Source organism: Babylonia areolata, chromosome 12 (assembly GCF_041734735.1).
Source record: "Babylonia areolata isolate BAREFJ2019XMU chromosome 12, ASM4173473v1, whole genome shotgun sequence".
In the NCBI taxonomy this organism is placed as follows: Eukaryota; Metazoa; Mollusca; class Gastropoda; order Neogastropoda; family Buccinidae; genus Babylonia; species Babylonia areolata.
This window is the reverse complement of record NC_134887.1, coordinates 435,937-448,127: the sequence shown is the minus strand read 5'-3', so window position 1 is coordinate 448,127 and position 12,191 is coordinate 435,937. Positions and strand designations below refer to the sequence as shown.

The window sequence follows — 12,191 nt, the reverse complement described above, 5'->3', positions numbered from 1 at the left end:
AGGTAGAACAGGTAGGTGTACTGTGCTGCACCAGGTGTACCGTGCTGCACCAGGTGGAACAGGTAGGTGTACTGTGCTGCACCAGGTGTAGTGTGCTGCACCAGGTACAACAGGTAGGTGTACTGTGCTGCACCAGGTGTACTATGCTGCACCAGGTGGAACAGGTAGGTGTACTGTGCTGCACCAGGTGTACTGTGCAGCACCAGGTAGAACAGGTAGGTGTACTGTGCTGCACCAGATGTACTGTGCTGCACCAGGTAGAACAGGTAGGTGTACTGTGCTGCACCAGGTGTAGTGTGCTGCACCAGGTACAACAGGTAGGTGTATTGGGCTGCACCACATGTACTGTGCTGCACCAGGTAGAACAGGTAGGTGTAGTGTGCTGCACCAGGTGTTCTGTGCTGCACCATGTACAACAGGTAGGTGTAGTGGGCTGCACCAGGTAGAACAGGTAGGTGTAGTGTACTTCACCATGTAGAACAGGTAGGTGTAGTGTGCTGCACCATGTAGAACAGGTAGGTGTAGTGTGCTGCACCAGGTAGAACAGGTAGGTGAAGTGTACTTCACCATGTAGAACAGGTAGGTGTAGTGTGCTGCACCAGGTAGAACAGGTAGGTGTAGTGTGCTGAACCAGGTAGAACAGGTAGGTGTAGTGTGCTGCACCAGGTTGTGCAGTGCAAAGCAATGTAGTGTGATGTAGTGTAGTATTGTGCAGTGTGATGTAGTGTAGTGTTGTGCAGTGTGATGTAGTGTAGTATTGTGCAGTGTCTGATGTAGTGTAGTGTTGTGCAGTGTCTGATGTAGTGTAGTGTTGTGCAGTGTGATGTAGTGTAGTGTTGTGCAGTGTGATGTAGTGTTGTGCAGTGTGATGTAGTGTAGTGTTGTGCAGTGTCTGATGTAGTGTAGTGTTGTGCAGTGTGATGTAGTGTAGTGTTGTGCAGTGTCTGATGTAGTGTAGTGTTGTGCAGTGTGATGTAGTGTAGTGTTGTGCAGTGTCTGATGTAGTGTAGTGTTGTGCAGTGTGATGTAGTGTAGTGTTGTGCAGTGTGATGTAGTGTTGTGCAGTGTGATGTAGTGTTGTGCAGTCTGATGTAGTGTAGTATTGTGCAGTGTGATGTAGTGTAGTGTTGTGCAGTCTGATGTAGTGTTGTGCAGTGTGATGTAGTGTTGTGCAGTGTGATGTAGTGTAGTATTGTGCAGTGTCTGATGTAGTGTAGTGTTGTGCAGTGTGATGTAGTGTTGTGTTGTGCAGTGTGATGTAGTGTAGTGTTGTGCAGTGTGATGTAGTGTAGTGTTGTGCAGTGTCTGATGTAGTGTTGTGCAGTGTGATGTAGTGTTGTGTTGTGCAGTGTGATGTAGTGTAGTGTTGTGCAGTGTCTGATGTAGTGTAGTGTTGTGCAGTCTGATGTAGTGTAGTGTGATGTAGTGTAGTGTGATGTAGTGTAGTGTTGTGCAGTGTGATGTAGTGTAGTGTTGTGCAGTGTCTGATGTAGTGTTGTGCAGTGTGATGTAGTGTAGTATTGTGCAGTGTCTGATGTAGTGTTGTGCAGTGTGATGTAGTGTAGTGTTGTGCAGTGTGATGTAGTGTAGTATTGTGCAGTGTCTGATGTCGTGTAGTGTTGTGCAGTCTGATGTAGTGTAGTATTGTGCAGTGTCTGATGTAGTGTAGTCTGATGCAGTGCAGTGCAATACAATGAAGTGTGATGTCATATAGTGTTGTGAGGTGTGGTGTAATGTAGTGTGATGTAGTGTACTGTGGTATTGGGTTGTAATACGTTTTGTCACAGGAGATTTCTATGTACACAAGAGATCTCTAGGTACAAAATTTGGCCGCTCTCTTGAGGGAGAATACATCGCCCCAGTGAAGATCCAATTTTTTTGTTTTTCTTCTTTTTTGGTCACTAATCTGTGTGAGTAATCGTGGATGTGTTGGACTGTCAGAGTGGGATTTTGTACATCAGCTGACGGTGAGTGATGATGGTAAAGACCTGTATTGACTGGCAGTGTTTTTTGCCTGCTCTAGCCCTGACCCGTGTTACCCGATGACCCCGTTGTGCCCGATGACCCTGATGAGCCCACTGACCCTTGTTGCCAGATGACCCCACTGACCCATGTTGCCAGATGACCCTGATGACCCCACTGACCCATGTTGCCAGATGACCCTGATGACCCCACTGACCCATGTTGCTTGATGTCCCCCAGGTGGAGGTGATCCACTTCGCAGCCCACATCTCGTGGAAGCTGTCTTCCATCGTGCTGTCGCCCAGTGAGTTCAGCGGCACGACCCCCAGCACGGCCCCACCCTTCCCCCTGCTGGACAGTGACGATAGCGGAAGTGACGTCAGCACGCTGGGTGGGGCCCCAGCACTGTCCGAGTACCTGCTGACAGCCGCTGACATCCTGCACCTCAGACTGCACGCCAAGCTCGTCGTCCTCAACTCAGCCTACACCGACGACCGCGCCGGCCGCGTCAACACGGACGGTGTGGTTGGGCTCACGCGGGCCTTGCTGTCAGCCGGGGCCCAGTGCGTGCTGCTCTCCCTTTGGCCTGTGCCAGACTCGGCGTCCAAACTGCTGATGAGGACGTTATACGGAGCTCTTCAGGACGGGCTGCCCGTTACTCAGGTGGGGGCGGGGCTGCGGTGCCTTTTTGCTGCTCTCACAGGAAGATAGTACACATCTTTTTGCCACTCTCACTGGAAATAGTACACATCTTTTTGCCACTCTCTCACAGGAAAATAGTACACATCTTTTTGCCATTGTCACAGGAAAATATTGCACATCTTTTTGCCGCTCTCACAGGAAAATAGTACACAACTTTTTGCCGCTCTCACAGGAACATCACACATCCTTTTGCCGCTCTGACTGGAAAATAGTACACATCTTTTTGCCACTCTGACAGGAACACATCACACATCTTTTTGCCATTCTCACAGGAATATAGTACACATCTTCACACAGCTTTTTGCTGCTCTCAAAGGAAAATAGAACTCACCTTTTTGCCACTGTCACAGGAACATCACACATCTTTTTGCTGCTCTCAAAGCAAAATAGAACACCTGTTTTTGCTGCTGTCACAGAAAAATAGTACATACCGTTTTGCTGCTCTCACAGGAAATTAGTACACATCGTTTTGCTGCTGTCACAGAAAAATAGTACATACCGTTTTGCTGCTCTCACAGGAAATTAGTACACATCGTTTTGCTGCTGTCACAGAAAAATAGTACATACCGTTTTGCTGCTCTCACAGGAAATTAGTACACATCGTTTTGCTGCTCTCACAGGAAATTAGTACACATCGTTTTGCTGCTCTCACAGGAAATTAGTACACATCTTTTTGTTGTGTGTCGTGTGCATGTTGCACATGGGACCTCTGCTTGTCATCTCATCCAAATGACTAGACACTCAGTTTGATTTTCCAGTCAAACTTGGGGAAAAAACGCAAGAGCAGGATTTGATCCCAGACCCTCATGGACTCTGTGTATTGGCAGATCAGTGTACTCTGTGTATTGGCAGATCAGTGTACTCTGTGTATTGGCAAATCAGTGTACTCTGTGTATTGGCAGATCAGTGTACTCTGTGTACTGGCAGATCAGTGTACTCTGTGTATTGGCAGATCAGTGTACTCTGTGTATTGGCAGATCAGTGTACTCTGTGTATTGGCAGATCAGTGTACTCTGTGTACTCTGTGTATTGGCAGATCAGTGTACTCTGTGTATTGGCAGATCAGTGTCTTTACCATTCTGCCACCTGTACTCCTTCCAATCTTTTTAATGCACCCACAAGAAAAAAATATACATGCAATAGGTCTTTATATTGCACTCACAAGAAAATAATAGACATGCAATAGATCTTTTTAATGCACCCACAAGAAAATAATAGACATGCAATAGGTCTTTTTAATGCACCCACAAGAAAATAATAGACATGCAATAGGTCTTTTTAATGCACCCACAAGAAAATAATAGACATGCAATAGGTCTTTTTAATGCACCCACAAGAAAATAATAGACATGCAATAGATCTTTTTAATGCACCCACAAGAAAATAATAGACATGCAATAGATCTTAATGCCTTCACAAGAAAAAAATATACATGCAATAGGTCTTTTTAATGCACTCACAAGAAAAAATAGACATGTTTACAAATGATCTTTTTAGTACACTCACAAGAAAGAATAGACATGCATGCATGCAAGTTTACACTAATTATATACTGTATATTCCTTCAAAATAGTGTTAAATAGCCAGATTTTAATCATGTACATCCTTGTTTTAAACATAGTCCAGATTTTAATCATGTACATCCTTGTTTTAAACATAGTCCAGATTTTAATCATGTACATCCTTGTTTTAAACATAGTCCAGATTTTAATCATGTACATCCTTGTTTTAAACATAGTCCAGATTTTAATCATGTACATCCTTGTTTTAAACATAATATGATATTCATGTCTGTTCTCTTTCTGTATTTTAAAGTTTATCACATTTGTTAATTTGTGATTATTGTATAAATCATTCATATGAACTTTGTATTTTAAAGCATTTCCTGTTCTTCTTGTATTTATACTGAATGACAGTTAAATAAGGTGATCATTACATGTACATGACTGTGGGTAATGTATGACAGGTTTACATCAACTTAGCATTTCTGCATTTAATGTCTTTTATATGTTCACGTCAAGTGACTGTGATTCATATGTCTTGTTTGTGTCATAGTACAGTGTGTTGCACTGTGTGGTGTGTAGAGATAGTACAGTGTAGTGCACTGTGTGTGGTGTGTAGAGATAGTACAGTGTAGTGCACTGTGTGGTGTGTAGAGATAGTACAGTGTAGTGCACTGTGTGGTGTGTAGAGAGAGTGCACTGTGTGTGGTGTGTAGAGATAGTACAGTGTAGTGCACTGTGTGGTGTGTAGAGATAGTACAGTGTAGTGCAATGTGTGGTGTGTAGAGAGAGTGCACTGTGTGGTGTGTAGAGATAGTACAGTGTAGTGCAGTGTGTGGTGTGTAGAGATAGTACAGTGTAGTGCACTGTGTGGTGTGTAGAGAGAGTGCACTGTGTGGTGTGTAGAGATAGTACAGTGTAGTGCACTGTGTGGTGTGTAGAGACAGTGCACTGTGTGGTGTGTAGAGAGAGTGCACTGTGTGGTGTGTAGAGATAGTACAGTGTAGTGCACTGTGTGGTGTGTAGAGACAGTGCACTGTGTGGTGTGTAGAGAGAGTGCACTGTGTGGTGTGTAGAGATAGTACAGTGTAGTGCAATGTGTGGTGTGTAGAGAGAGTGAACTGTGTGGTGTGTAGAGATAGTACAGTGTAGTGCACTGTGTGGTGTGTAGAGACAGTGCACTGTGTGGTGTGTAGAGAGAGTGCACTGTGTGGTGTGTAGAGATAGTACAGTGTAGTGCAGTGTGTGGTGTGTAGAGACAGTGCACTGTGTGGTGTGTAGAGATAGTACAGTGTAGTGCACTGTGTGGTGTGTAGAGACAGTGCACTGTGTGGTGTGTAGAGAGAGTGCACTGTGTGGTGTGTAGAGATAGTACAGTGTAGTGCACTGTGTGGTGTGTAGAGATAGTACAGTGTAGTGCAATGTGTGGTGTGTAGAGAGAGTGAACTGTGTGGTGTGTAGAGATAGTACAGTGTAGTGCACTGTGTGGTGTGTAGAGAGAGTGCACTGTGTGGTGTGTAGAGATAGTACAGTGTAGTGCAGTGTGTGGTGTGTAGAGACAGTGCACTGTGTGGTGTGTAGAGACAGTGCACTGTGTGGTGTGTAGAGAGAGTGCACTGTGTGGTGTGTAGAGAGAGTGCACTGTGTGGTGTGTAGAGATAGTACAGTGTAGTGCAATGTGTGGTGTGTAGAGAGAGTGCACTGTGTGGTGTGTAGAGATAGTACAGTGTAGTGCACTGTGTGGTGTGTAGAGACAGTGCACTGTGTGGTGTGTAGAGAGAGTGCACTGTGTGGTGTGTAGAGAGAGTGCACTGTGTGGTGTGTAGAGAGAGTGCACTGTGTGGTGTGTAGAGAGAGTGCACTGTGTGGTGTGTAGAGATAGTACAGTGTAGTGCAATGTGTGGTGTGTAGAGATAGTACAGTGTAGTGCACTGTGTGGTGTGTAGAGAGAGTGCACTGTGTGGTGTGTAGAGAGAGTGCACTGTGTGGTGTGTAGAGATAGTACAGTGTAGTGCACTGTGTGGTGTGTAGAGATAGTACAGTGTAGTGCACTGTGTGGTGTGTAGAGACAGTGCAGTGTGTGGTGTGTAGAGAGAGTGCACTGTGTGGTGTGTAGAGATAGTACAGTGTAGTGCACTGTGTGGTGTGTAGAGAGAGTGCACTGTGTGGTGTGTAGAGATAGTACAGTGTAGTGCACTGTGTGGTGTGTAGAGACAGTGCAGTGTGTGGTGTGTAGAGAGAGTGCACTGTGTGGTGTGTAGAGAGAGTGCACTGTGTGGTGTGTAGAGATAGTACAGTGTAGTGCAATGTGTGGTGTGTAGAGATAGTACAGTGTAGTGCAATGTGTGGTGTGTAGAGATAGTACAGTGTAGTGCACTGTGTGGTGTGTAGAGACAGTGCACTGTGTGGTGTGTAGAGATAGTACAGTGTAGTGCACTGTGTGGTGTGTAGAGATAGTACAGTGTAGTGCAATGTGTGGTGTGTAGAGAGAGTGCACTGTGTGGTGTGTAGAGATAGTACAGTGTAGTGCACTGTGTGGTGTGTAGAGAGAGTGCACTGTGTGGTGTGTAGAGATAGTACAGTGTAGTGCAATGTGTGGTGTGTAGAGAGAGTGCACTGTGTGGTGTGTAGAGATAGTACAGTGTAGTGCACTGTGTGGTGTGTAGAGATAGTACAGTGTAGTGCACTGTGTGGTGTGTAGAGACAGTGCACTGTGTGGTGTGTAGAGAGAGTGCACTGTGTGGTGTGTAGAGAGAGTGCAGTGTAGTGCAATGTGTGGTGTGTAGAGAGAGTGCACTGTGTGGTGTGTAGAGAGAGTGCACTGTGTGGTGTGTAGAGATAGTACAGTGTAGTGCACTGTGTGGTGTGTAGAGAGAGTGCACTGTGTGGTGTGTAGAGAGAGTGCACTGTGTGGTGTGTAGAGATAGTACAGTGTAGTGCAATGTGTGGTGTGTAGAGAGAGTGCACTGTGTGGTGTGTAGAGAGAGTGCACTGTGTGGTGTGTAGAGATAGTACAGTGTAGTGCAATGTGTGGTGTGTAGAGATAGTACAGTGTAGTGCACTGTGTGGTGTGTAGAGAGAGTGCACTGTGTGGTGTGTAGAGAGAGTGCACTGTGTGTGGTGTGTAGAGATAGTACAGTGTAGTGCACTGTGTGGTGTGTAGAGAGAGTGCACTGTGTGGTGTGTAGAGATAGTACAGTGTAGTGCAGTGTGTGGTGTGTAGAGACAGTGCACTGTGTGGTGTGTAGAGAAGTACAGTGTAGTGCAGTGTGTGGTGTGTAGAGAGAGTGCACTGTGTGTGGTGTGTAGAGATAGTACAGTGTAGTGCAGTGTGTGGTGTGTAGAGAGAGTGCACTGTGTGGTGTGTAGAGATAGTACAGTGTAGTGCAATGTGTGGTGTGTAGAGAGAGTGCACTGTGTGTGGTGTGTAGAGATAGTACAGTGTAGTGCACTGTGTGGTGTGTAGAGATAGTACAGTGTAGTGCAGTGTGTGGTGTGTAGAGACAGTGCACTGTGTGGTGTGTAGAGAGAGTGCACTGTGTGGTGTGTAGAGAGAGTGCACTGTGTGGTGTGTAGAGATAGTACAGTGTAGTGCAATGTGTGGTGTGTAGAGAGAGTGCACTGTGTGGTGTGTAGAGATAGTACAGTGTAGTGCACTGTGTGGTGTGTAGAGAGAGTGCACTGTGTGGTGTGTAGAGATAGTGCACTGTGTGGTGTGTAGAGATAGTACAGTGTAGTGCAATGTGTGGTGTGTAGAGAGAGTGCACTGTGTGGTGTGTAGAGATAGTACAGTGTAGTGCACTGTGTGGTGTGTAGAGACAGTGCACTGTGTGGTGTGTAGAGATAGTACAGTGTAGTGCACTGTGTGGTGTGTAGAGACAGTGCACTGTGTGGTGTGTAGAGACAGTGCACTGTGTGGTGTGTAGAGACAGTACACTGTGTGGTGTGTAGAGATAGTACAGTGTAGTGCACTGTGTGGTGTGTAGAGAGAGTGCACTGTGTGGTGTGTAGAGACAGTGCACTGTGTGGTGTGTAGAGACAGTGTGTAGTGATAGTACAGTGTAATGCACTGTGGTGTGTGGTGTACAGGCCCTGAGCAAAGCAGTGAAGACAGTGCAGAGCAGCAAACAGTTTTCCCACCCGGCCAACTGGGGTGGGTGGGTGGTGGTGGGTCAGGACGTGAGCCTGTCCAGCAAGGTGGCCCTGATGGGATACGCTCTGTCACAGATCCTGCAGTCACCCACCATCAGCAGGGAGACCATGAGGGTTCTGCTGCACCTGGTCTGTCTGTCTGTCTGTCGTTCTGTCTGTCTGCCTGCCTGTTTGTCTGTCTCTGTGTTCTGGCTGTCTGTCTGTCTGTCTCTGTGTTTTGTCTGTATGTATGTATGTATGTCTGCCTACCAGCCTGTCTGTCTGCCTGTCTCTCTCTGTTTGTCTGCCTATCTGTCTGTCTGTGTGTTGTGTCTGTCAACTTGGCTGCCTGTTGTTGGCAACCAGCAGCGGTGATGAAGTGAAGCCTTGGGCACACAGCAACGTTGCTGACCTCACGTGCCCACACAGTCCCTGAAGCACTGGGCACACAGCAACGTTGCTGACCTCACATGCCCACACAGTCCCTGAAGCACTGGGCACACAGCAACGTTGCTGACCTCACGTGCCCCCACAGGCAATGAAGCACTGGGCACACAGCAACGTTGCTGACCTCATGTGCCCACACAGTCCATGAAGCACTGGGCACACAGCAACGTTGCTGACCTCACATGCCCACACAGTCAATGAAGCAGCAACGTTGCTGACCTCACATGCCCACACAGTCCATGAAGCACTGGGCACACAGCAACGTTGCTGACCTCACATGCCCACACAGTCCCTGAAGCACTGGGCACACAGCAACGTTGCTGACCTCACATGCCCACACAGTCCATGAAGCACTGGGCACACAGCAACGTTGCTAACCTCACGTGCCCACACAGTCCCTGAAGCACTGGGCACACAGCAACGTTGCTGACCTCACGTGCCCACACAGTCCATCAGAAAACTGTACATTCTGCCAGCATGATGGATCGGGCTAGATACGTCCAGGCACGCTTTATTTTCTGCATTGACAGCCCTTACAACAAGACACATTGAATATTGTGCGATGTCTTTCATATGCGTGCGATGTGTCTTGCAGATGTGTGCGGTGTCTTCCAGATGTGTGTTATGTCTTCCATGTGTGCAATGACTTCCAGATGTGTGCTATGTGTCCTCCAGATGTGTCTTTCAGGTGTGTGCAATGTATCTTGCAGATGTGTGTGATGTGTCTTCCAGGTGTGTGCTACATCTTGCAGATGTGTGCGGTGTGCCTTCCAGGTGTGTGCTACATCTTGCAGATGTGTGCGGTGTGTCTTGCAGATGTGTGTGATGTCTTGCGGATGTGTGCGGTGTCTTCCAAGTGTGCAGTGACTTCCAGATGTGTGCGGTGTGTCCTCCAGATGTGTGCGATGTGTCTTGCAGATGTGTGCAGTGTTTTGTAAATGTGTGCGGTGTCTTGCATGAGATGTGTCTTTCAGATGTTGTGATGTGTCTTGCTATGTGTCTTCCAGATGGAGAAGTCGTTGCAGCGGATCCAGCAAGGGGCACGTAACCCCATGTACACCACAGTTCAGAGCATCGAGAACAAGGTGGGAGGGGTGGTAGGCTGGAAGGAGCTGCTGCAGGCTGTGGGGTTCAGGTTCGAACCCGCCACGGCCGGTCTGCCCCCTGCCGTCTTCTTCCCTCAGTCTGACCCTGCGGACCGCCTGACCCAGGCCTCCGCCAGTCTGCAGGCCCTGCTGGGTAGGGCGGGATATGAACCCCTTGGGGGGGGGGGGGGGGGGGGGGGGGGGAGCACACTGTATACTGTAGTGTACATCCAGGTCATCAGGGGTATTCAAAGGTCAATGTCATCAAGGGTATTGAAAGGTCAATGTCAAGTTTATTGAAAGGTCAAATGTCATCAGGGGTATTGAAGGGTCAGTGTCATCAGGGTTATTGAAAGGCCAGTATGATCAGGGTTGTTGGAAGGTCAGTGTCTTCAGGGTTATTGGAAGGTCAATGTCAGGGTTATTGAAAGGCCAGTATGATCAGGGTTGTTGGAAGGTCAGTGTCTTCAGGGTTATTGGAAGGTCAATGTCAGGGTTATTGAAAGGTCAGTGTCATCAGGGTGATTGAAAGATCAATGTCAGGGTTACTGAAAGGTCAGTGTGAGGGTTATTGAGAGGTCAATGTCATCAGGGTTATTGAAAGGTGAATGTCAGTGTCAGGGTTATTGAAAGGTGAATGTCATCTGGTTGAAAGGTCAGTGTCACCAGGTTATTGAAAGGTGAATGTCATCTGGGTTATTGAAAGGTCAGTGTCATCAGGGTTGGTTTTTTGGGTTTTTTTGTTTTTTTTTAAGTCAAGACATGATTTGACAGGTTTATGATGTTATGATGTGGTTGATTTTCATACGATGTTCATACGATGGTGCAGCTTTATCATGTGTCATATTGTATGACGTGGCATGTTTTCAGAGGAGTGTAGGATGTTGTGGGTTTGTAATGTGAGTGATGTGGTATGATGAATCAGATGTGTGTGATGTAGTTATGATGTGGGAGGTGTTTACTGGGTCATGTTGGGTGGTATTTCAGGTGTATGTGATGTGGTATGATGTGGCAGGTATATATGTGGTGTGGAATGATGCCTAGTGTATATTGTGTAATGTGTCAGATATTGATGTGGTATGGTGTGGCAGGTTAGTTATGTATGATGTGGCAAGTGTATACTGTGTGGTGTGGTATGTGTGGCATGCGGCATGTTTGTGTGATGTCATATATGGCAGATGTATGTGTGATGTGGTACGGTGCAACAAGTATATCATGTGAATTTGTTTGAAGTAGTGTGTATAATGTGGTGTGGTATGATGTGATACATGTGTGATGTGGTATGATGTGAGTGACAGGTGTGTGGTGTGGTATGATGTGACAGGTGTATGATGTGGTATGATGTGTGATATGATGTGACAGGTGTGGTGTGGTATGATGTGTGATATGTGAAAGGTGTGTGGTGTAGTATGATGTGACAGGTGTATGATGTGGTACGATGTGACATGTGTGATGTGGTATGATGTGACAGGTGTGTGGTGTGGTATGATGTGACAGGTGTATGATGTGGTACGATGTGACGTGTGTGATGTGGTATGATGTGACAGGTGTGTGGTGTGGTATGATATGACAGGTGTGTGGTATTATGTGGTGTGATGTGACAGGTCTGTGGTGTGGTATGATGTGACAGGTGTGTGGTATGATGTGGTATGATGTGACAGGTGTGTGGTATTATGTGGTGTGATGTGACAGGTCTGTGGTGTGGTATGATGTGACAGGTGTGTGGTATGTGACAGGTGTGTGGTATGATGTGGTATGATGTGACAGGTGTGTGGTGTGGTATGATGTGACAGGTATGTGGTGTGGTATGTGACAGGTGTGTGGTGTGGTGGTGTGATGGGGCATGATGTGCGATGGGTCATTGTTATGTGGTATGATGTGGTGTGTGGCATGTGTGATGTGGCATGATGTGTGATGGGGTGGGTGTGATGTGGTAGTATGTGTGGTATGTGGCATGATGTGTGATGGGGCATGATGTGGTATCGGGCATGATGTGGCATGTGTGATGTGGCATGATGTGTATGATGCCAGGTCTACCCCCGCTTAGTGATGGCATTTAATGTATAATGTGGCATGATGTGTAATGTGTCAAGATGTGTGATGTGGTATAATGTGTGTGGCATGTGTATGATGCCAGGTCTACCCCCAGCTCAGTGACAGCTTTTAATGTGTGATGTGGCATGATGTGTGATGTGATGTAGTGTGATGTGATGTGGCATGATGTGTGATGTGGCATGATGTGTATGATGCCAGGTTTACCCCCCAGCTCAGTGACAGCTTTTAACTTTAAAAAGTTAATGTGTGATGTGGCATGATGTGTGATGTGATGGGGCATGATGTGTATGATGCCAGGTTTACCCCC

General features: G+C 46.9%; 1 protein-coding gene across 3 annotated transcripts in view; it reads left to right on the top strand.

Moving 5' to 3' along the window:
- LOC143288287 (uncharacterized) overlaps positions 1-12,191 on the top strand; it is a 112,396-nt gene that overhangs the window by 88,012 nt on the left and 12,193 nt on the right. For all 3 annotated transcript variants that reach the window (XR_013056051.1, XM_076596634.1, XM_076596636.1), the window contains 3 exons: positions 2,203-2,625; positions 8,256-8,447; positions 9,752-9,983. Coding sequence is in view for 2 of the 3 variants with exons in the window: in XM_076596634.1 (XP_076452749.1) it covers positions 2,203-2,625; positions 8,256-8,447; positions 9,752-9,983 (847 nt within the window). In the remaining variant the exon portion in view is untranslated. The remainder of the gene's footprint in view (positions 1-2,202; positions 2,626-8,255; positions 8,448-9,751; positions 9,984-12,191) is intronic.